Source organism: Panthera pardus, unplaced genomic scaffold (assembly GCF_024362965.1).
Source record: "Panthera pardus isolate Hobbes unplaced genomic scaffold, ASM2436296v1 HiC_scaffold_10, whole genome shotgun sequence".
Classification (NCBI taxonomy): Eukaryota; Metazoa; Chordata; class Mammalia; order Carnivora; family Felidae; genus Panthera; species Panthera pardus.
In genome coordinates, this window is record NW_026526655.1 from 36,268,494 (window position 1) to 36,294,538 (window position 26,045).

Here is a 26,045-nt window from a genome sequence, read left to right on the forward strand (position 1 = left end):
CAGAAGGAGACTTGTCCTTGTGAGCAAAACTAAGACGTCTGGGCATGAGAAGCTTGAAACCATGCCATGAAATTTGGCAATTGGTTGGGAGAGACCTTTGGCAAACCTAGAGTGTAATTTCATTAGAGTTGAGAAGGCAGGAGCCAGAATTTAGGAGTTGAGGAGTGACTAACTGTTGAGGATACAGAAGCAGGGGCTGCAAATTACTCTTTCCGAAATTTGGTGTTGAAAAGGAGGTCAGAAGTGTGTTGACAGCTTGAATGTGATAGGGAGTCGATCTGAGATAGAAGGAATTGTGAAGTAGTTTGGGATCTCAGCTGAAGTTAACAGGCATGAACTAGTGATGGAACCAAGCACTGTGGTTTGGTAACAGTCTTCAGGAATGCTGGAACCAGAGGAGTGGGAGCAGGGAAGAAGCACAGTGGGATGGTTTGAGGTTTGGTGCTGAAAGATTAGGTGTGGCAGGAGACCAAGAGGGTGAGATCTCCTGCCCCCTTGACTTCGCTGATTTACGCTTTCTATTATTGACAGACTCCATTTACAGCATTTGAAAATGAGTTTGGAGGTCCACGGAGGTCTGCACATGTTCCAGATAGCACTCTATGATTTCTTTTTTGACTCAAAGTACTGAAGCAGCGTTTGTGTGTCCACAGTTATCTGAACTAGGGCTATGAAAAATTCTGGTGCTTTTGAGCCAGTGTGTTACTAAATGTTATTGCTAAATACAAAGTGGAAGGATGCATCTTTTAGTCTTTATTTTGTGTTTATATGTGTAGTTGTGTGTGTGTGTGTGTGTGCATGTGTATGTGTATGTGTTCTTTCATGTATCATTCATGTGCATGAATAGGCATTTCATAGCTAGCCAACATTTTATTGGTTATATATACAGTTCCTTTGGCTAAGGATAAAATTGAAAGCATGGTTGTATTACTCTGGATTTTAGAATCAAATACAGTATATATTTTATCCAAATAGCATGAAGCCTGAGAGAAGACTCACAGAGAGGCTAGACAAAAGACAGACCTTGTTGGTGTGAGAGAATGCTCTGCCAAGGCCCTAGACTCCTGGAGGTCTGTCTTCTCCTCCACAATCCTTTTTGTCTATTTTTATGGATTAATGATTTTTCTTTGGCATTGCCATCGTTCAAGTGCCAAGTTATAAAAGGTCTAATTGAAGCATGGAACACATTTTATTATTTTCCTCCTGCCATTAAATTTGTAAGATGGCTACACCCAGAAAGGAACATTCACTTTCAATCAACATGAGCTTGAGTTCATGGGCCAGCCTTGAGGATATCAAATGGAAAATGCATAGGAATGTATGAGTATTTCCTTTTAAAATTCTGCTTTTAATTTGGGAAAGCTTTTCATCCCTCTGGGATCATAACCTGTTGTGTATAAAGCCCAACCTAATCAAGGTAGATGGTATTGACAGAATGACATAGTTTGAACTTAAGCTGGAGGTCAGCAGGCAGATTGTTTTTGCTGTATATACTGTAGTTGCTAACAGCAAGGTTGGACAGCTGGGTTTCACCAGCAGCATCATTAAATGGAAAACATGGCGTACTGTGCCCCGTGAAACCAACCATGGATTTTCCAAATGTTAGGCTTTTTTGAGTGGAATCAGACATTTATGGGTGATATCATGATTTGCCGGCTATAATAAACAAAAATTAACTTTATAGATAACAACGTAAATGAAGTATTAATTTTTGGATAGAAAGGAATCTCACCATTTTTTTCCTCAAAGCAAACAGGATCAGAACCATTTATTTTAGATGAATACCTAAGGCCAATATCAATCTTGTGTCCATTTGCTTTAGTGAGATGTAATATACCTTCAGTACACTGAGTATTTCCTAGAAATAGTTCATGATCTCTATTATTCATTTATTATCAAATTCAATAAAAAGTACTTTGGTTTGTCATCCTATAGTTTGTATTTCTGGATTTGTGCTCAGTGATTGGACCCTGAACAACTAGTAATTAGAGACAGTGTGTATGTGTGTGTATAGAACAAATCACATGTATAACATTCATAAATGAAGCTAAAGCTGGAAAAAAAAACAACCACATCGGCCTAGTTTTTCATGTTTAAAACTTCCAGAGGAACAACTGAAATTCATAATAAATAGCATTTGAAAATGCCAGTTCTCCAAGGAGAAACTATTAATTACTCTGTATATCTGATCTATTGCCACTATATCATTTGGTGATATAAAATAACACAATTGAGGGAATAGAGCTATGTTTCCAAGAACTTGCTTTTTTAAAAAAAAATTTAATGTTTTTATTTATCTTTGAGAGAGAGAGAAAGACAGAGCACAAGTGGGGGAGGAGCAGAGAAAGAAGGAGACACAGAATCTGAAGTAGGCTCCAGGCTCTGAGCTGTCAGCACAGAGCCTGACACGGGGCTCAAACTCATGAAACGCAAGATCATGATCTGAGCTGAAGTCAGACGCTTAACTGACTGAGGCACCCAGGCGCCCCTCAAGAGCTTGCATTTAATACATTTTTATTTTAATCAGTGTGTCTTGAGATCATGCAATGCCAGGGTATCATTTCATCAGCATGGGCACGAGACTAATGTAGTTCTAGATGCAGGGTATAGCAGAGCATCACATCCTGTCTGTGCCATCAGGATGATAGAAGCCTGTTTTTGTCATTATGACCTTGCAGAAAATATATTCTGAGCATTGTCACTTTCTTCTTTACTAGTCTTTTGGAAGAAAAGGTTAACCCCACTTTTTTTGTCTCTGAAGACTTTTATGACAAATGAGAGATCAGATGTTTTCTGGCCTGGTCATTAATTTTCAGGAAATTCCTGTGATATATTTCTAAGTGTTTCTATTACCTATGGTCACAAAGTGAGGTGCTGTGGGTATTACACCAGAGTAAGCCGAGGCAGATAACATGCCTGCTCTGTGTTTGGTGTTCTATTTCTCCCCCACTTGTACTCCCCTATACTTTTACTTCTAGAAGCTAGTGACTGCTGGTCAGTTTTTCATTCAAAGGACTTTCCTCAGACTATTGGATTTTGCTTTACTCACACAGGCAGAGAGCTGGTAATACTTAACCAATGTCTGATAGGTGCAGGGGGGTAAAAGGCCAGCTCCCCTGCCTCCAGTAGTAGGGACAGCACTGAAGTGTGACTTTTACTCCAGAGCTCTCCGCAGATGTGGCTGAGACAGGGACTGCTTGGGTTTCTTCCCTTCCCTGTCCCACTTTTCCCACTGCCTCACCAGTTTCCCTTTGTACTTCCTTAATAAATCACTTGCACAGGAATCTTTTGTGATTTTTATCCCAGATTATAGATCAGTGCCCCTGCTCGTCTAAATAGGCTTTTGGTTATATTATGGGGTAGTAGTTTGAATAAAACTTATCTTCAATTTTATGCCTTACTACGTTCCAAATATAAAGTAAGATATCACTATGGGAATAGTATAGATGTTTTTACTGTACTACTTTCTCTTGAAAAGTATCAGCACTATTATTGTTTAAAGCCCTCTGAATTCAATGGACTGATATTGATATTGGGAAGATTTACTTATGGTTATCAAATACAGGAAAGAGAAAGAGAGGGAATGAAACAGAAATGGACACTGGATTTGAAGCCCTATGAGATCTTCTAAACTTGACTTAAATGAAAACCACCCTTACCAAGTCTAAATGGTGAATTATGTAATTCACATGAGTTTCAGAGTAGTTTTGTTCCTTCGCTCTGCCCAGTGCTCTGTCAGTGATGCAAGTGGTGTTTTTAGGACTTATAATTTCAAGAAATAAGAGGACCCGAGCTCTATCTAGTTTCTTTTTCTTTTTTTTCTTTTCCTTTTCTTTCTTCCTCCCTTCCTCCCTCCCTTTCTGTCCCTTTCTTTTCTTTTCTTCTCCTTTTCTTTTCTTTCTGTCCTTTTTTCTTTCCTTCCTTCTTTCCTTCCTTCCTTCCTTCCTTCCTTCCTTCCTTCCTTCCTTCCTTCCTTCCTTCTTTTGTCCCTTGCTCCCTCCCTTTTCTCTTTTCTTTTCTTCTGCAGTTCATTTTCCCTTGCTAATATCCTAAATTTATGTTAGTGTTGGCATACTTTCACTTCCTAGGCTTATGGACATTAAATAAGTCGCTTATTTACTGTGTTTACTCACATCTGTGCTTTTTTGACAGTTTGATTATGAATCCTAACCTTAAGTGTTCTTTTGCCCCTTGTCACTTTATGGACTTGAAAATATTAATCAGAGGCTTGTGACAGTGTGAAAAGGTTTATGACAGTATTTTAAAAGACAATATTACGAAGGAATGGTTGTGGGATGCCCACTGACCTATAATAAGGATGGCTTCATAAAATATGTACAATGACTCTTCCTGAATAGATAAACTATTCTCTAATTTATTTAAAAATCCAATGACCTACATATTCATATGTTCAGAAATCCTTCATTTACTAACATTGTTTCTCCTCCGAGACCTTCCATCTGAGCAAATCTGTTAAATGAAGTAGAGGAAGCTTTGATCCAAACTAGGCTAAATCCATTGGAATGGCTGCCCTGCCACATGTGAATGGGAGCATTAGAATGCTAGAAAGGGAAAGTTGTGGTCCATGTTCCTTCTTTGCATCACTATCCCCTTTCCTTGGTGGTAGAGTTCAGGAAATACCCTTACATAAGGAATCAACAGTAAGAAGTTTCTACAGTTTGGAAATGAGGCTTTTTCCACCTTCATTATTTATATAATAGAGTTCTTTTTCCTCTAGCACATTACATCATAACGCAGAAAGTTCAGGTCCATTTTCTGTTTCAGGTAGCTCTCCTGAACCAATTCTTAGAAACATGTTTTCAGTAGATGCACAGATGTGTTTCACAAAATGTGCTATTCTGTACCAGTAGGACTCTAATTTGGTATCGTGCTCCTTCTTCTGTTTGATGCAAAAGTCACTGAGTTACACAATTTGCAACCTTTTGTCAAAGGCTTTGCTTGAGAAAGTTGTTCATCGTGGGTCTTATCTGATAGAGAAGAGGATTTAAAAAATCCTTCAGGAAGTCATTTGGTGGACCTGTCCTTATTTGACAATTTTTTTTTTTTTTTTATGAGATTTTGCAAAGAATCTGCTGTTTACTCATCAAAGCCACATCATTTGAAGAAACTTAAGGCCAGGGTCATAAATACAGTTTTATAAAGTGACTCAGCAACTGGAGAATGTTTTCAACAGATTGGAAAATTAGATTGAACAACGCATCAGGAAAGTTGGCAGTAAGGTCAATGGCTAGAAATGTACACGTGTGTGTGAAATGACATGGGTTTTGCTTTTATGCTTTATCGATACCATGTTTATAGTATATACACACCCGTGTTATTTGGGTTAAAAGTGTCTAAGGACTTGCTAAACGGTATACTTCGAAGTGGCACAGTTAGGAAGGGGTATGTAGCAACAACATGAATATTTTAGTATCCAAAATATTTGGAAATCTGAACTTAAGTGGGTTACCAGTCCATTTGGGGAAGGAGAAAGTCTTACGTTTGATTTATACATATTGTTAGCCAAAGATAGGCATGATTTAATTATACATACAGTTTATATTTGTAGAAAACTTGACTTCCAAGATATTCAGCATTATTTCTCGGCCAACCTCTGGTCTCAGTCATCATTATTTCTTCCTATGCAATAGAGATACGGCACTCCACAAGTCATACAGGAGTGGAACACAATGCAAACCCAGGGGTCTTGACTCCATGGTCCAGTGAGCTGCTTATAAAATGACAAGGAAGCCTGTGAGAAAAAGGAAGTCCATCCACTGAAAGGTGGCCTGTATATATGAAATGCTGCAGATCAGGCATGAACATGTTATTGGGTTTTGAAGCAAATAATACACCCTCTTTTGATTTCAACATTAAATTAATAAAGTGGGAAAAGATGGCCCTGCTTGCTTCATAAAATAGGCAGTCTTTCATTTCAGAACCACTGGCTTGAATTCATAGATTTAAAGATTATAATAATATTAATATCTCTCAGTATAGCAGTGTCTCCAAGTTCTTAGATGTCTTAAGGATGGCCTCTTGCTAGTGGTCTCACTTTAGTTCCTCTTGCGCATATACAAACTATCATTAATTAGCACCTTTTAGGCAATTCCAGCTGAAAAGGAGGGAGGAGATACTGGCTTTGTGTTCTGGGTAAAGAGAAGGTTGACTCGGTAACTGTCAAACATATATAACCCCCTCCTCATTACTTTTTTTTGGTAAAGATTTCCTTTTAAATGTTTATTTATTTTGAGAGAGAGAGAGAGAAAGAATGCATGTGGGGGGGGGAGGGGGAGAGAGAGAGAGGGGGAGAGAGAGAGAGAGAGAGAGAGAGAGAGAGAGAGAGAACCCCAAGCAGGCCACACACTGTCAGTGCAGGGGAGGTTGATGCAGGGCTCAAACTCACAAACCAGGAGATCATGACCTGAGCCAAAATCAAGAGTCAGACATTTAAGCAACAGAGTCACCCAGGTGCCCCAATAACTGTCTCCTCATTCCTATATCTACTTGAAATAGAAAATTTTGTGTAAAAGAATATATAAAGACCCCACCCCCCCTTTACAAAACTGGTACCAAAGAATCAGAGGAACCAAAGATGACAGAGCCCTATTCTGTCTTTTCCTATCCCTGACCAGTGTCCAAGTGCTTAGAAATTAGTTACTGAACTAATTATAAAAAATTCAGTTTTCTCCATTTTAACTAAAAAAGTCTTCCTTTGGGGGACGGTTTTACAAGCTTTTGTCACTTTTTTTTTTTCTGACAAGGGGTGATCAGCTCCTTTCACACAGATAAGGAGTCTCTTCCTTCAATAAGGACTTTCTTTTACCTCCTGTGAGTGTGTCTCAATATAGACCTATATTTTTAGTGTGAAGGTTTATTTTAGTATTTAGTCTCCTCCAATCCTGGGTGATGTTTACAATTAAAGTAGAATTTTTATAGAAGAAATACAAGGAACACTAGCTTTAGATCCCATTATTTATATACTTTTCACCATTGCTTATTTAAAGTAATAAAAAAAATACACAAGGAGTGTTCCTTTCATGGCCATTGATTGAAATGATGACCATTTGGCCTGGGGTTAAGTGCATGTTTGTTCAAATAAAACGAATTATGTTTAAAGGCCAGAAATGCTGTGAGAAAAATATAACTGAATCAATTTGAAGTCAGTTGGAGATTACAACGTTGTTTACATTCTGTCTACAAGTTTTGTACCTAAAATTATCAGTGTACATCACAGCATTTACTTTCAAACATCTTTGACTGCAGCACCCAGTGAGAAATACCTTTTACATCATGAGCTGGTACATACACTCACACATGTGCACATACGTGTGTATGTCCATCTGGAGTTCCATCTCATTTCAACCTGTGTTTTTGTCTATCTGTATATTCTAAAGCAAAACCTTCATGAAAGAAAAAAAAAAAAAAGCTTCGGGTAATAATACTTGTACCATGTATGAAACACCCTGGTAATTTCCAATCTACTGAATTGCATGTCATTATAAAAGAACTAGTTATGATCTACTGAAATCTATCATCTACTAATAGTTATGACCCATGTTTAAACAGTGATGCAAATTAATGCTTATTTTAAATGACTACAGAGTTACTTAGGGAAGAAAAGTTGTTTTACTTTTCTGAGGTATAAAAAGAGTATCTTGGTTTAGTGACATGCTGGATTACCATATGATCGTTCCAGTTTATATAATTAGTTAAATTTTTCTTTACATTTCCTCTATTCCAAATAATTTTAATTCTTCTTCTTCCTGAAATGTATCCTTTACATTTTCTGCCTTCTATGCGGGAAGACAGCAAAATGTAAGTGGAGGGCCATGAAAATTTGAAGTTGCAAATTTAAAATAAGAATTGTATTGTGTATTAGTTCTGTATTTATTTGATATAGTTCTGTATATTCTATATTCAATTAACAAATGTTTATTAAGCATTCAGAAACTATGGTAGACCTTTTAATGGAGGCTAACATTTATTGAACACTTAACATGTATCAGTTATAAGCTCTAGGGAATCCCATGAGGGAAGTAAAATTATTTTATCAGTTTTACAGGTGAGGAAACTGTGCCATAGGAAGATGAATTAATCCTTGGCTAATTGAAGCCCTATTTTGAACGCAGAAATTTTGACATTAGAACTCACATTCACGACCACTTTATTCTCAATTATTTCTGATCTCATAGAACAGAACATGAAAGATACAATTTCTCCTTCAAGGAGGTTGAAGGGGTTAAACCGGCTTTCAAACCAGTAATCCTGTTGTGGTATATTAAGTACTGCGATATTTTACATGTACTGTGTGAGAACACATGTTTTTGACCTTAGAGGTGATTGAAGTTAATGCAGAAATATTTCAGCAGGAAAAAAAATGATATTTTATAACTGTTTCAGGACAAAGTCAACTCATATGTTAACAGACTGCTTTACTTTTTATATCTGAATGCATTTGATACATTTGAGATATAAATATTCAATAAATGTATGTTTTTGGTTTGTTTTGTTTTGTTTTGGGAAAGTACTATTTTTGCCAATGTTTTGACAAAGTAGCCAAAGCTAGTAAATTTTGGGGGCAGTTTGCCAACAGTTGTTTCACACAATACACATAGAAACTAGAAATAACCAGGGCCCAGAACTTTGTGAATGCAATAGTCATGTGCCAGGTACTTGAGGTGTTAGTAGAAACCATGTATGTGCCCAGAGCTGAGAACACCACTGGTAAATGTTTCCAAAGGGAACCTGTTCAGTTCTCTATTTGATTTTGCTTTTTGGTACTCATGTGTTTAGAAAATTTTGGCTTGGATTGTGCATAACCCGCCCCCTGCACCCCCCCCCCCCCATTCCAATACCTAAGAGTTTCTAAAGACAAAAATGGAAGGGATAAAAAGAAAAAAAAAAAACAAACCAAAAAACTGTTCATCTAATTGCATCTATCTTTGCATTGAATAGGTAGGTAAAAATAGTAAAGTTCCCAGAGATCTGTTTCTGGCTAAATTCCTTCACTGTATGTGCTCAGGAGTGGCTCCGACGAGGGGATTGCTGTTAGGAGAGCGCAGGTGATTTTGGTTTCAAGAATGTTTTGTTGGACCCACTCTGTGTTGCATGTACTATATTCTGATGTGTCAGGTAGCACAGTATAGTTTTATTATGTCCCCTAGAAAGAAAGCTGTCTTTGAGGGAAGTGTTTTATTTAATGAATTGCAGATTGGGAGTAGATGAAATATTTGGTCTAAAGTGGAGTCTGCATGGCCAAGAATTTCAGTTTCCACTATCTTGGTGTTTACAATAGGTTGAATGAAAAGATCTTGAGTGTAATATGTGGTCCAACAGGGCCTGTTCCTGGCGTTTCAGCAAACACAGGACTCCCCCATCTCAGACCAGTTTTTAAAAATGCATTTGGTGCGTTCTTAGAGCTTTATATCCCTCTATATTCCCAACTAACCACTAAGCACAAATTATACAGATTCTTCTCCCAAGGAGTTTACTGTATGATGAAGAGAAGAGGTTTTCTAGTAGCACAATGTAAAAGATGATGAGTGTCATAAATGCCAGATAGAACGAGTGCCATCTCAGTTCAAAGGAGGGAGAGACTATTGCCAACTGCAGCGTATATGCATACACACATATGTACATAGTATTTTAGTGAATTACAGAATACATTTCTACAGCAACAACATTTGTCTGCAAATGTTACTTTTGTATATGCATTTATATTTGCAGAGTACATTAATTCCCTTTAGATGCTCAATTCTATCCACCCCCATCCTACAACCATGCTACATGCATAGGCTGCCTCTCCTAATAAAGAAATATTGTAATAAAGGGAGGTTTTATTAAACTAATGCAATAACGACATTTTCTTTGAGGATTTAACACATCATTTTTAATAATAAAAATCAAATTGTCATTGTTGTGCCCTGTATACCTTTTATTCAAATCAGCCTAAGTACTCTGGCTCCATGGCTGAGCAGTACTCTAGGGGGTGAAAGGAGGGTGAGTATTTTTAGCATTACACAAATGAATTTCAGCATACAGGTTCATAGTGGGGCTGTGGATTATGAATATGGAACCCAGGGAAACCTGTTTATATTCGTGAGCAGAGGGGGAAATGCCTGTCAGGAGTGTCTAGAAGGAAAGGAGATTGGAGATGAGGGAAGAATCACTTCTGTTAGGTCCGCTTTCTGACTATAGGATGTCAGCACTTTCTACAGCCATGCAGCTGGCTCCCCAGCTTCTGTAACTGTGTGTTAGTCCCTGGGATAGAAAAGCTCACTTTGTATGATTAGGCTGGGAATTTTGTATTACCTGGTCTTCACAAAAGAATACCAGTTTTTGGCTCTCATGTCAGCTGGAACCAGACATTTCAGAATTGTGTGAAAAGTAAGGCTGACAAATGAGCATGCAAGCATGAAGAGGGAAGTCGTGAAGATTGAGATGTGAAGAGTACCTTTGGAGGATTTTTGTTTGTTTTGTTTTTAAAGGGAAGTATGTGATAGATCATACTCAGGGGTAGGATGAAGGGTTGGCCGATATGACTGACAAGATCCTTTCTACCTTTGACCCTCTATGATTTTAATCTGTAAAATGGGGGTATACATGTCTTTGGACCTTGCTGACTGGTTAGGACATCATTTGTTTAAAGCAATATATAAATATGAACTAAATATATTTTCAGACTCACCATTGCATAATACATATGTCTCAATTCATGTATCCTTAGAGTTGTAGCTTGATTTCTGAAGATCATCATTAAATAGCTTATATACTTTGTTCATACATCCAACAATACATAATTAAAATACGTTATTAGGGGATGGGCTTTATTTTCTCTAAAATCTATCTTTGTTCAGATTGGAACTCAACACTTTGAAACTATTTGCTTAGATGATAAATGAGCATTTTTTGGTTGAGTTACTTCAAAGATATATGTTACAATAAATATGTGAACAGTGCAAGTTACCCTTTATACCTCCCACTTCAACTGCCACAAACAGAAATGTAATTTACAGAAATGAAAACAGTCTCCAGCTAGCTTGAAGCTTTTTCCAAGGGGGAGCACCGGGGTTTGCTGGGCCAGTTTCCTCAGTACACACCTGGTATATATCACTTTAAAAAATAAATTATGCCTCATTAAATTACAATTAAATGGAATCATGATCATTTGTTTTTCTGGAAGGAAGATGTTTTGCATATTGAAAGCCTAATTTGTTGCAGGTGACAAAAAGGCTGAACAGATTATCTAATATCACTTCATTTTAGGGGTAATGTTTGCTGGTTATTTTGTGTATACTCCAGTAGTTCAGAATTATATTAATGTAGACTATAGTAGTTTCACTTCAAAACTTTATCAGTTTTTGTACCTATTTTTAAAGCTTTTAAGGAAAAGGACACTTCTCTCGGTGTTCTAGATAAGCCATGCTGTTTTTTTTTTTTTTTCCTTCCAGGGTTTTAATACTGGCCAATCCCTCCCTTGGCTAGTCTCATCGTTGTCTCTATATCTATGTACTATGTATATTTCAAATCCCAGCCAAGTTAAGTCCCACTTCTTCCAAAATGTTTTCCCTGAGTTGGCAATACTTTTACCCTCTTCTGAACTGAGCCGGCACTCATTCTATCTGGAATTTATGACACTTGTCATCTTTTACATTGTGTTTTTATAAACCATCATACAGTGAACTCCTTGGCAGCAGAATCTGTGTCTTCTTAATCTTTTCTTTCCTTTCTGAGCTTCATACCAAGTCATAAATAAGAAATGAATTAATAGACTGATCTGTCATTTTTTGGTAATGGGTACATTGAGTTTGGGGGTTTCCTAGATGAGCAATGGATAGTAGAGCCTGATCCGACAGAATTACTAAAGGTCTGGGAGATATCCAGAACAAGTGTCTGTTAAAATCTAGGCAGCAATGACCTCCAGTGTTGCTGTAAGTTCTGGAGTTGCCTGGGAAGGTCTGAGGGGCTCAGACTTAGCGTTCGTAAAACCTGGCCCAGGTTTTGGTTCTCTTCTTGCTCTCTTAGAATTAACGCTCAGCATAAGCAGTTTCTCACCTGTCCCAGACAAGGCCGCAAGGGCTAGTGCAGGAACTTAGAACTAAATTTTAGGGAGCCAGTCCTGGTAATGTTTCCCAAGCATTTCTGAGTTATCAGCATGTATTTTACACAGGAACAATTTGGGGCAAACTATATAAATTGTTGAAGAAATATGGAAATCATAATAATGTAAACAAGAAAGCTCATCAACAGAAATTGCAGATTCAGAAACTATAAGGTCATTTCATTTGCCACATAGAAATATTGTTTAAAGTGCTCAAAATAATAAGTATATCAATTTTTCATTTTAAAAATCAGCCCAAATTCTTTGTTTTGTTTGTGGAGATAGCCTCTAGTAGCAACCGAGCTAGATGGCATCATATTATCTCTTGTGCTTTCAATTATTTTGTTTTTATTGAATTTTCTGCCAACATCATATACAAAATCCCCCATTAAAAGTCCAGGAAGAAGGCCAGTTTGAGGTTCTTTTTCCCACCTCGGTTCTTTTTTCAGTGACTTGTAACCCAAGAGCTGTTGTGCAAGGTGGCTTTCTTTCCTGTGCAGATGTTCACGCTACTCCTTTTCAGTCAACATGTTTCCTGGTCTTACATAACCTCAGCTAACACCATGCTGGGAATTGTGATAATCTCTCCCTTGAGAAGGCTCTGTTGCCTACAATGAGAGAAATTCTTAATGACCACTTTACTCAATACTTGCAATATGTTTTAATGTGATTACTGATATGAAAGTTTAATAAGCAATATCCCGGTTAATTTATTAATTTCCCTCAATTTTCACATTCTCAATATTCATGATCTTTCTATTCATAAAAGTACACTTTTTTTTTTCCCCCTCAGTGCCCAGGTGCCATGCCACATTCTCTGTATCTCAGGCTGCATATTGGGAATGTTTAAGTGACACCTCCCGCCTGGCCGGTTGATAATTAAAATGCGAGACAGCATAGTGGCAAGGGCTTTAGAAATATTTATGTGAGATAAATTATTAATTTATGTTCTATTCAAGACAGCTTCAATATGATAAACATTTACTTATCTTGATAATTAGATAAGGTGGTTTGTAGTGTAAATTATGCCATAGATTTTCTTTGGATTTTTTTTTTTTTCGCCATGATGATTTTCAGCTAACTAAATAAACTCACTCTACATTTATGAGCCTGCAGAATTTGGACTATATATTTTTTTAATTCAAGTTTAAACAGCGAGGAGCACATAAATAACCAAATGAAAAAGACTCAACAAAACAACTAAAACTCTTTTTGTGCTTACCAGTTAGCCACTTGTTATTGAAAATGTCTGAGGTAAAAAGAATCTGCTTTGGAACCATGGCTACACAGATGAGACTTTAAGTAAATAATTTAGAACAGTGTTCTCATTCTCTGGGGCAATAGTGGAGGCAGCACTGGCCACCTTGTTGGTTTGAGACTTTATCTTCAATTAGGCAAATAAAACAGAGGCAATAGTATATTCCACCAGCCCCTTAAAACACAAACATCGTGTCCCACTCACTTCAGAAATGATGCTGATGAGCAATCATTTACAAGGATGCTTTGTCTTGATTTTTCTTAGAGATGGATTCATTTCCCCATAAGGTTGTCCAACATGTAAAAAATGTAGGGGAAGGATTTCAGTGTAGGGGTGGGGGAGGGGGTGGGGGGGGGGAGAAAAAAAACAGTCAACCAAGCCAAAAAGAGAAACAAGTAAAAGACCTCTATGCTTTGCAATAATTTTTTTATTGATTATGAATGAACAAACTTGCTATTTTGAACGTGGTCCATTAGAACAATAGTTTTTGTTATTTCACTATTTTGTATGTAAGATCTTTACTATAATGTACTCCACTTTCAAAAATAATTTCACAGAAGAAGAATACGTTTACAAACTGCCTTTGAAGTACCATAAGTATCGTTGTAATAACTAGTGTAAAGACTATATCCATGCAACCCCTAAAATTCCTCCCAGTTTGGCAGTCTGAGATTTATTAAAGTGCTAAAGTTGCTTATGCTAGAGAGAGAAAGGAGAGGAGGAGGAGGAGGGGACCGACTCATCCCGTATGCACTGAGTTCATTATTAAAGAAAGCTCAGAAAACATCAATCTTAGTGTCTTATTGGTATTGATTTTAAATCCACTTCCCTCTTGTCTCTCTACATATTAATTTAGAGATTTTTATCTTAGAACAAATTCACTATTAATATTTCAAGTTGCTTCATGCAAGTGGAAAGTAGGATAACTTAAGGCAGAACTGACTTTGAATTTCAAAAAAGAATCCATACCTAGATTGTGTAACATTTTCTGGAATACAAATGTCTCTTGCTTCTAAAAGCATGATACATCTAGATTTTCTTATGCTCATTTTACCAATACAGTATTTTCACATTCATGTCCTACCTTTTCCTTTCCTTGGGCATGCATGCACACAGACACGCACTTAACATTTCTTCTGGCTTCATTGTGTGGCTTATTTCATTCTTGTTTGCAAAGACTTCTCTAATCAAAGCAACATGACACTCGTATTGCAGAACTATCATATGTCGTACTACGTGTACATCCTTATAAATTGTCTTGCATGATACTTTGAGTGGTGATTACCTCTTTAAAGTGCTAATAGCTGTGTGATGCACACTCTTGTGATATTTGCTTCACTACATTACAAATGCATTACTTATTTTTAAAACTTGCCTACCTTACCCTGAAGATTTCTTTCCAACCAGAGGTGGCATATTCTTCTTGGATCTAACACCTTTTTATATTTAAGCCATACTTTACAAATCTGATAGTGTTTTCTTTGCATTCATATTTCCCTCAGTGGAAATGTCTTTGGCACCTACTTTTCGCAATTTTGGGTTGCCCCGTGTGTTCTAAGATACAGAAGTTAGCATTTCAGCTCTTCCTGGAGGATGATCCTAGACTCTGGTCTCATATTGCCCTGAGAAGAGACACCCTGAATTGGAAGGTGGAAAGTGATGTCTCTTTGTGAAAATTTAACAAGAGTTCAGAATGGAAATTGTTTAGCTTTTGCCCAGATTACTTCAGTGATTAGAACTCCGGTTCTAGCCCTTTTCTTGCGTGTATACTACTTTTCTCTAGACTTGTCAACATTTTCCTTTCCTTTGTGAGTTCTCTGCCATCCGAGCACATGAAAACACCAATTTCCTATTTAAAGCTTTTTGGATGAGTCACATACTCAGAAATTATCTGAGTCTATACATGGCATTCTCTGATGTGTGCTCTGACCCCTCACCAGCTGTGCCTGTATTTCCATTGTTTTAACGACGGTGGGATTAGAGCTTCCCCAAGGAGGGCATCTCATGAAAAAAAGTTTGGGTGCCCTCTGGTACATATACGAGGATACCAATTATGTATGTGGATTGAGAAGCTATCAGAGGGTTAACACAAGTTATGGCCATTTGCTTTGTGTCTTTTTTTTTTTCTTTTTTTTTTTTCTTTTTGCCATGAGAAACATCTATATTGAAAACAGTGGCCGGTCACACAGAAATTCAGCCAAACTTTTTTTTTTTTTTAAGTCGATGTAAATCTCCCATGCTGTTTAAATGTCGGAACTAAATTTACCAAACTTGGCAGATTTGTAAAGCTGAGCAGGACTGCCAAGTGTTCCCAGTTTCAAGCAGAGAGAGTTCTAACAGTTCCTGAAATACTTGTAGGAGGCACCTGGTGGTAATTGCAGTTTCACAAGCCTTCCGAGCGCCTACCTTGCTAGCTGGCATCTCTGTACACTGACGATTATTACAGTGATGATAAAGTGTCAGAATAGAACGGTCCAGATTAAGGCACAGCCCTGGAAGGCAAGCACAGTCCCACAAAATCTTACTGCTGAAGAACCCTCAGCAATTAGACTGAGGTTCTTGACATCACAGCCAGCTGGTAATACCAACAAAGGGGGAGGGGGCAGATGATGGAAACCACACACGTACCTGCAGATATGACTTGGCCTGTTTTTCTTTTTTTTTCCTTTTAATCAGGGATTGTTGTCTGAGATTTTGCGTAAGGAAGAAGACCCTCGGACAGCCTCTCAGTCTCTTTTAGTAAACCTGAGGGCCATGCAGAATTTCCTCAATCTGCCGGAAGTGGAGCGGGATCGCATTTACCAGGACGAGAGGGAACGGAGCATGAATCCCAATGTGAGCATGGTCTCGTCAGCCTCTAGCAGTCCCAGCTCCTCCCGAACCCCTCAGGTGAGATATTTTTGCTCCGCTGACTTTTCAGTCTTGGCCTTGGAAACATCTTGCCTTCACTGATACTGCGTTTCTCTCAAAAACTAAGAGACATAATTCAAAGATTTGTTGATCTGAGAATGTGAACCTCTGACCATGTAAGAATGGTTATCCTTTACTGTGTCATATGGTATTTCTGTCCCTTGAGGAAAGTACCATTCTTCCACACAGAAAAGGGCAGGAGTGGGTGGATAGGTAGGCTCCAGACTGTTTACACACAGCTACTTAGTTATCTAAGATGGAGTCAGGGGATTTGAATTGAAGCTGAGTTTACGTAGTAAGAACACTACTTTCCTTAAACTGTATATTAGCTTGGAAGCGGGGATCGGCGGAGGGGGGTGGGTTAGGGCTGGGGACAGGGACAAGGAGAGTAATCCAAGCTCTTGTTTATGCACTTCGAAAAAGACAAAATGGAGGAGAAATCTGTGTATGGTTGAAGCACGCGTATGGAGCGGCTGGATCAGAATGTTTGGGCGATCATTCAGGGATCCCTTAGAAAATGGTAGTGGGAAGGTATGCAGGCCTTAATGATTTTCCTTCCTTGGGTGATCTCCCTACAGGACTCAGTGACTCAGCTTTCCTTCTCTCCTTTTCTCCCCACACTTTAAAAGCATTCTGTTCTCAGGTCCTTCTGCAAATTCACATGTCTGGTAATGCTGTGAGCGTCAGCGATCCTAACTAAATGGTCAACATCTCAAGTCAGCCAAGTGTCCTTTCCAGTTCACGTCTGAGCCCATTCATTTCTAGCCTACTTTTTACTTCTCCCAAACTGTTACTGGTCAATAGATTTACGATAAAACCATCTGACTCGCTGTTGCCAGGATGACTGCAAGTTATGTCTCAAAACAAATACTTAACAAGTATGCATTTGTACAAATCAGAAAAATGGGTACTTTGTAACCAAAGTTTTTTTTTGTTTTTTTGTTTTGTTTTTGTTTTGTTTTGCTTAGTTTTGGTGTTATGAGTGTTTTCTGGTAAGTTCCAAGGAACTGATTAAACATAGGAGATTTTATTCTAGTAGAAATACTTGAGCTTTCTCAAGTACATCCATTTTTTTTCACACGTCATAACTTTTTTTTTTTTAACTCTGCAATAGATTTTTAATTGAAGATCGTTTTCTGTCATGTAGTGCCAAATTGTGATACTTTCACTTTAGTCTTTGGTGAATTATGAGTTTTAGGTACTGTTAAACCAAAAATAAGTCTCTTGACTGCTTACTTTGGATGAGTGTAATGAAGCATTTTTCTTTTTATTTATTTTTTTAAAATCTTGAGGCATATATATTGAGCTATGGAGTTGGACGAGTTGTTAATTTGCACTAATATTTACTTCTATTAAATTCACCAATATTGTTGCCACTTTTGAAGCCCATTAAATCATTATAGAGAGTCCAGCCATGCTTCATGGCCATTTAACCAGCTCTTCTCAAAAAGTCATTTCTACTTGTTAGAAAATAAGTCAAGTCCAGGTTGTTTTTCCATTTCCTTGTAATATTTTTCTAATGCAATTATATCTTAGGCACCTTTTCAAAGACCTGAAAGCTTTCAGAGCCAGACCAATTTATCAGGCAAAACAACCAGGGTCAGTATTTTGCTGTATTGAACAGCAGAAAAATCTCATCTAGAAAATTCCCAGGTAGAAGTGCCCTTTGGGGACAAGAATAACAGGGAAATTGATCATTTAATTTCACAGTTTTGAGATTTCTGAATATAAATATAAAATCTTCTTCTCAAAATAGTTTTGAGAATATAGTCATGCCACTGGCATTTGTACATTCTCTGGAACTTTCTTTTTCTGTTAAACATTGAGAAAGGGAAGTTATTAAAGTCTTTTAAAACATTTCATGATTACTTACTTAAACTTCTTTACATACATATCTCAATAGTAAAGATCCTTAGTAAAGCTTTCATTTGTGAGAACAAATATTATAGGAATACCCACTGGTTAAGCTTTTAGTTGGAGCCAGCAATCTAAAATACCCAGGCAGCCCCATGTAGGTTGATGGAGAATATTTCCTAGACCCCATCAACATTTTATTACCAGTTTAAAACAAATGGAGGAAATTTAAAATGTAAAATCAAATCTTCAGAGCCCCATCTCATAATCTTTCAGTTGGCCAGTATTTCTTGATGTACTTAATGACGACAAAACAACAGCATAAGGATAAAAACGATCACACTGAGCACTAACTGTGTGTCAGGTATTGTGAGCATTTTGCATGAATTCAATCCTCACCATTTTGTGTTGTTATTCCCATTTTACAGATGAGGAAACTAAGGTTTTAATGGGTTAAGTAATTTGTGCAAGGTCACATGATTGAGTGGTAGAGCTAGGATTTGATCACTGATTATTTTGATTCCAAGGCCTGGGCTCCTAACCATATATTATAGTGCCCTGAGAGGTTTTTCTTTAGCCTCTAGGGTTCTAGAGGAGATTTGACCAGTCTAATAAGATGAGATAGTCAGTGAGGCTAATGAAGAAATTTCAGTTGGGAAAGGCAGAAATGATATGCTAAAATATGCACTTAGCAGGAAAAGCACTGCAAGTTAAACTAGAAATTTTGAGAAGAAAAAGGAGTTTCTTGAAAAAAAAAATGACAGAAAATTGGATTATTGTGGGAAGACCCCAAACTAGAAAGCAAGAAGATGCTTGTAAAAACAGCATCCAGTCTACACTGGAGATTTTGGAGGTGGGATAGCACAGTGGTCCCCAGCCAATGCTTTGGAGCTGGAAACTCCTGAGTTCCGATCATGGTTCCTTCAATTGCTGCTGTCTTTCCAGGAAGTTAAGTGTCTTCTTTTATTTTCACTTGTCTTCCTTAGTCAAATGAACATAATAAAGTCTGATGTACTGGGTTCTTCAAATAATTAAATGAAATAACAAAAGCAAAAACACTTTCTGGAGTGCCTGGCAAATAAAAAGTATCACATACCTTACAGTTATTATTACCTTGCAGTAACTAGAGTTTTAGGGAGACAGGGAGAGAGGAGAATGCAAAAATCAGTGAGCAATCTTATGAATTAAAGCCTTCATAGAAACTTAGGACATTAACTCGGGCTTCAAGATGCTACGGAGAATGATCCCACAGTATCCAGACTGCATGCTGTGTCCCTCTCCAAATCTGCGTGCTGCTTAAATCAGTGGGGGAGTAGCTCAGGGCCTCCATAGAAGGAAAGTAATGATCTGGTGACAACTGCCTTGGTTGGGGATTCTAGGGTGAGTGCAGACAGAAAAATTTCAGTTTAGTTCAAATCAGCCAGCTGTGCTCAGGTGCCAAAAATTGGTGCCCACTCTGCCCACAGTCCTGCTCCCTGGGGTTCTGAGAAGGCTTCCCAGCCCCCTGCCCCCTCCCCACCCCTCATTACACACCAGAGGAAATGCTCTGGCAGTCTTTTGGATCATGGAGATGCAAATGTTTTAGGGTTATCTCAACCCCAAGAAGTACAAACACCTTCTATATTGTCCTTCATTTGTCTCTGAAGCTGATGGGAAATCATTCAATTAAAACGAACACGGCAGAATACATAAAACCACAATATGAGTTTAAGAAAATGAAAACGGCACATCAAAGGCATTCTGAAGCCTAGTTTTATGAAATGAAATTTTGTTTCATTTCCACTGATTTCCTAGGTGAAATTAGGTGACTGTCTGGGTAGCATAATGATGATAGTGATGGGAAACCATACATACTCAAATGACATATGTAAAGCTTTAATAAAGAATGAGCGAGACTCGGGGGAGTGCATTAAATTGAGTAATAATTTATTATTTAGAGACCTCTACCCATTTATTCATTTTTTTTTTTTTTTCTGGAAGAATTGACTCTTCCTCCTAGGTGTGCCATTTTTAGAAAGAAAGAGGTAACTCTGTGTGTGTTCTGCATGCTTGTTTTCCAGTTAGGTGATCTCTTATAGTTTGGTACCTGGGGTAGCCATCGTACCTGTGAACCGTCTAGGATACCGTGAGGAAAAGAACAGGGTTGACAGGACTCTGCATGTCCTATAGGAATGCACTGCAATTATTTCCAATCACAATTAACCTGATTAGAATAATGGACAGGAAGTGTCCCTTTGTAGCTAATGCAGTTTGGCATCAGCTGACTGAAATCCTTTGATAATTTCTGCACAGATGGCTGGGCTGAATGCAGCACTTTTTAAATTATTATTTTCATGGTCTCTTGGTAGGCCAAAACCTCGACACCGACAACAGACCTCCCCATTAAGGTGGACGGCGCCAACGTCAACATCACAGCTGCCATTTATGACGAGATCCAACAGGAGATGAAAAGGGCCAAGGTGTCTCAAGCCCTGTTTGCCAAAGTGGCTGCAAATAAAAGTCAGGTGAGTGGTTTTTAAAAGAGCAAAAGCGAGGGCTGGAATTAGACCATTCTCCTCCCACCAATAAAAATACATCTGTTCCTATAATAATAATAACAATAATAATCCCAAGGGAACCTGTCATGTTCTGCCTTTTGCTCTATGGTTTGCTTTTATTCCCACTGGAGTTTAAAATAGAGACTAAGTTAAAATCCAGATTTTTTTCTTTTAAAGATTTTTTTTTTCAAATAGAATCAACCTTGAATGATTTCTCTCATAATTCTAAGCACTGCTGTGTATCCACTTTCCTTTCTTTTTTCTTTCTTTTCTTTCTTTCTTTTCTTTCTTTCTTTCTTTCTTTCTTTCTTTCTTTCTTTCTTTCTTTCTTTCTTTCTATGTTGAGCAAAACTTAGCATGTACAAAATAGCATCTTCCTGAGACTCAGTTAGTTGGAATCTTGTCTCATCCCTTCTCTTATTCCCACCAGGGGAACTGCTGACTTTGTTATAATAACCTCTTTTCTCCAGCCCCAGAGACACCTTGCCATGTCAGGTGTTTCTTTTATGTGTAGAATACAGTTGTTTTTCCAGGAAAAAACACATGTGTGGGGTGGTGGGGGAGTCCAGAATGAGTGCTAAAATTCATAACAGAAAAACATAGAAGCTTATCCAGTACAGTTTCTCAGTGTCGGGATTGTGGGGAATGGAATACTCCAGGGAGAAGGGGAGACAGATGCTTAGGTTTTTTATTTCTGTAAGCAGCAACAGTTGATGGGACTCACTATCTGTCTCAATTCGTTTAAAGGGACAACTACCACCCTATCCTCGAATGGGTTAGGTTGAGGTGGTTACTTATTTATCCCTAGGATGAATAATTATCCAGTGCAGGGTGGAGGAAACAAAAGTTAGCTGAAGCATAATTTTGAGGATCCTTTGATTCTGAGCTTGATTTCCTCTGTGGCCTCGCATGACAAATGTTTTCATCCCACATATGTAAATGGTATAATGGTCCAGCATCTCCTTAACAGATCTTCTGTTGTGTGCTGTAAAGAAAAGGAGTTACTGAATATTGTATTTCTATTAAGCAGGAAGATTTTCAATGAAAATTCAGTTACCATTTTTAAAATGATAGTTAAATACTGTATAGTTGTTTTTTTTTTCTGTAGTTTCGCAGTAACCTTACTTATTTTTCAGATTTTGATAAAGGGAACGGAGTAGAATATCAAGGAATTTAGAAGAGGATTGAAATATTCATTTCCCTGTTTATTTTAAGGATAGTCATTTTTGCTGATTATTCTTTCTCTTCGCTCACCAATGAAATCATTGAAATACAGTTTGCTAAGATACGATGTCCACCATAGTATGAAATACATGAAAGGAAAACACCATAGAGCCTTCTTAAACTGTTAAATGCATAAAATCCCATGTACCACATGGCAAAATATAATGAGAGTTGGGGCTGTTAAACGAATAAAGCTGTTAAATGCATAATGCCACTTGGCAAAACTACTGTGCATTTAATGGTTTTCCACTGTGTAATAAAGGACATATGTGGTAAGTGTGCAGTGAGTATAAAAGCTGCACAATTGATTTTGCAAACCTTCCCCTTAGTTGTGACTTGACGTAAATATCAACGTTTCACTCAGTCCTTCTTTCATAAGCAGCTTTGAAGAAAAACTGAAACCCATAGTCTAAGAGCTTGATTCAAACTGCCTGTAACCTTTCTGCTCACTTGGCACCAATGGCTCTTGGAAATGGTGATGCCTCCAGCCTCCCAAAATAATTCAGGTGGCTGATTGGAAGCTGTATTTGCCAGTTGGCACGGCTTGGCTCTCCAAATTTTTGATGCCTCCTGAAGAACTCAGTAGCCCTGATTTTGTAGAATCTGGAGGAAAATGTACTTCTGGGAATTAATATGCTAAAGGGTAAGATTAAGGATTGAGCCTCAGTGGGGATAAGTTGCTTTGAGGATTTTCTGGTTTTCGTTGGGACAGTGACCTCATTGTCAATTATGAATGGAGAACCTTATTGTAGATAGCTGACTAGACTGGCAAATCAGGTTCTAAGATTTTATAAAAACAGTACCCCCAAACAAAGTGAACTTACCTGATAGTTTCTAAGGCAATTTAACATAAGATATAAGATACTCACTCCCTTTTGTAAGTACCATCATTCACTTCGTAAAGAGCATATTTAGTGAAACTAATTGCAGTATTTGGTACCTTGTATATATATATATATTTGGCATGTCATCCATAAGGGGTGTGTGTGTGTGTGTGTGTGTGTGTGGCCAAAATACTTAACCACTCCAAGCTGCAGTGGGAAGTGGCCACGCCCTCTTTATTGGATTGTGAAGATTGAGAATACAGAGATTTTCATTTCCTCTTCTGCATTCCCTTTCTTCCCTCCATGTTTCTTTGGAGGGATCAGAAGTTCTTGGAGTGACTAAAGCAGCAGAAAAATAACAAGGGCTCTCTATTGTCTTGGAGATAAAATTAGAAGACCTTTAATTAGGAACTCTTATGAACCGGAGTCAGATTGGAACCTTGTGAAGGCTCAGTTCAAATATGCAGAGCAACCCCTTCCCTTCCATTTTAAATTTCTTTTAAAGTAGAAGTGAACCCTCCATTAAACCTCATCCACTCTCTATTCTGAATTGCTGTCATCAGCTATTAAGAATAATACCTAAAGCTTTGTGTTAGGCAAACTTTGAATGAGAAGTGGGACAAAGAAAGGAGAATTTTGGAGAGATTAGGGTGGTCCTTGAGGGCTGTAAGTGTTTAGGGACACAATGGGAAGAGGGGTTCAGAAAAGGAGTTGAAAGGGTGACTACCTCGTACAGTTTGTCTATGGTCCTGTTGGCAAAAATATATTACTGGAAGTGTGTTTGTGTGGTACGTCAGGATGCATTTGTAGGCCTCTTTCTCCAGTTCAGCTCTAGCTCCTTTGTCATGCATGACCAGTCTATCATCGAATTCCATTGAGTGTCTCCTATCTGACCTTGTTTTCCTCTTCATTGGAGAGGAGTCAAAGAAGGAAAAGCAGAAGAAAAAAATCAGGGGGAAAGGTATGGTTATGTATATGTTTATTTCACCTCATTTTCAATTTAGGATCAGTGTGTGTGTGAGAGAGAGAATCCTGAGGGTTATCCTTTTGTTTTTTTTCTTTCTTCAGAATATTCAGATTGTTGATGGTCTTTATTATTGGTCAGTGATTGAAGTTCTCTGTGAATTATGAGTCCTTAGTAGGAGGGGTCCTCAGTAGGAACCATCATTTAAAATCATACAGAACATTTTCTGTGTCACCTCAGTATGACCCTTACATACAAAGAGCCACCAGGGAATGAATGCCCCGGTGTGCAATTTGAGTGGCCACAGGATTCCTTGTTCTTCCATTGCTTCTTGTACTCTCCTTTTTCCTCTTACACTCCGTGGGATTGCTTTCTCCCTTTGTCCCCAACTGCACCTATCACACATGATCTGGGAAGTGGGAGTCCAGAGAGATGAAGCACAGTAGCCCACTACAGTCCTCCAGGGCTGACCATGTGCTCTGTGACAGCATCTTCAGCCACATTTCTTTCCCTTGACGTCAACTGTTCCTTTCCCCAGGAATGAATTCACTGTTTCTCTCATATACTGACCTCTTTTCCTTTTTATAGTCTACAGTAGTTCAGCTCATTGAATGCTGAGGATGATCTAAAGTTGGTGTTTTTTGGCAAAGAGAGTGAGTCTTTCTTTATTATTTGTATACCCAGAGACCCAACTCTATGTACGTGACTGCCTTTTCCTACTATGTTTGGGTAAGAATGGAGTAGGTAGAAAGATGGGAAGGGGCTTATTTTAATTTCTCTTCTCCCATGTCCCCATTTAAAAATATAAAAGACAACAAATGAACAAAACCTTTAACAAGGCACTGGGTTTCCTTCCCTTTTTTTGGTGGTGGTGAGGGCTTGCTTTCTATATTAGGAAAGTAGAGAGCTGCTGAGGCACTGCAAAAAGGAGAGATAGATAACCTGGTTGTGAAATCTCAGATGGTGGCAATGGAAGGGCCAACCCCAGAGGCTGCTGGGGTAACAGAAAGAGAGTCATCTGGGAACAAACAGGGACCCACGGGGCTGTCTGGTGAGATGACATAGGATGTCCTCATCTCCACCAAGAGTTAAAAGACCCTGGAGTTCCCCTCCCTGCCACACACACTTCTCCACTCCCACAAGCCACAGAAGCTAACACTAGGATCAGGGATAGGAAAGTCCTTATTCTTACTGCATGGAGAAGTCAGAGAGGAAGCCATAATCATGATCTTACTATAGCTGGGGAAGATGAGTTTCTGGCCTCCAGTACACAATTCTGAAATCCTGTTCCGCATAGAAGCTGTGTGCTCCATGGTGATTGGGTTTCAGTATGTTCTACGCTTTATGTACATTAGGATTAAGTAGATTTTGTGTACTGACCTTTATTCCTTCCTTACTACTTATGTTTCTATCCAACAAAATTATATTCCATGTTCCTACTGACTTAATAAATTGTATTCCTGAGTAGAAGGCTACTTAGCTTTAGATGTAGATTACAAACTCAGATTTTATGAACTTTCTTTCCTATCATAAAATCTCCCCTTATACATGGTCTAATTTGCTTAACACTCTGAATGATTAAAATATGCAGCTCTTTACGACAGATCCTTTTAAAATAAAGCAAAAGCAAAGGAAAGATAGACAACTCTACATAAAGAAAAACATCACATTCAGTATATGTACTAAGATGTTTTCTTCGTTTAGTCATGGGCTATCACATTAACCTTTGCTTTTGTGTCTCTTAAAAATGCCCAGGCACAATTTAGTTGTACATAGTTCTTTTTTTTTAAGCAAAAACTTCTATTTTATGATTGCTTAAGTAATAGCATTCTTATTTTTAAAAATTTAGAAAATGAAGAAAAGTATGAAGGTAAAAACATGAATCACCTGTAATTCTACAGTGCAGGGGTAGTTACTGTTAACATCGTAATTTTTTTAAAATTTATTTTTTGAGAGAGAGCGCAAGCAGGGGAGGAGCAGAGAGAGAGGGAGAGAGAATCCCAAGCAGGCTCCATACTGTCAGCACAGAGCCCGATGCAGGACTCAAACTTATGAACTGTGAGATCATGATCTGAGCCAAAACCAAGAGTCAGATGTTTAAGTGACAGCCACCCAGGCACCCCACTATTAACATTTTAGAGTCTTTCTTTCTAATGTGTAGTGTGTGTGTGGATGTGCACATGCATGTTATATCCTAATTGAGATCATGCTGTACAACACGTAATTGTAAGACAAGTTAAAACTATAATTTTTTTTTTAAGCCCAGCTTTTCATGTAGGAGAGTAAATTTACAAAGTATAAAATACTACCTTTTATCTCATCATTAGTTTCTTAGCCTTTCAGAAATATCACACAGAGATCAAGGTTTTGC

The 26,045-nt window shown here is 38.0% G+C and overlaps 1 protein-coding gene across 3 annotated transcripts in view; it reads left to right on the top strand.

Moving 5' to 3' along the window:
* SATB2 (SATB homeobox 2) overlaps nucleotides 1–26,045 on the top strand; it is a 194,063-nt gene that overhangs the window by 119,596 nt on the left and 48,422 nt on the right. For all 3 annotated transcript variants that reach the window (XM_053906566.1, XM_053906560.1, XM_019428367.2), the window contains 2 exons: nucleotides 16,038–16,250; nucleotides 20,474–20,629. In XM_053906566.1, the coding sequence (XP_053762541.1) occupies nucleotides 16,038–16,250; nucleotides 20,474–20,629 (369 nt within the window). The remainder of the gene's footprint in view (nucleotides 1–16,037; nucleotides 16,251–20,473; nucleotides 20,630–26,045) is intronic.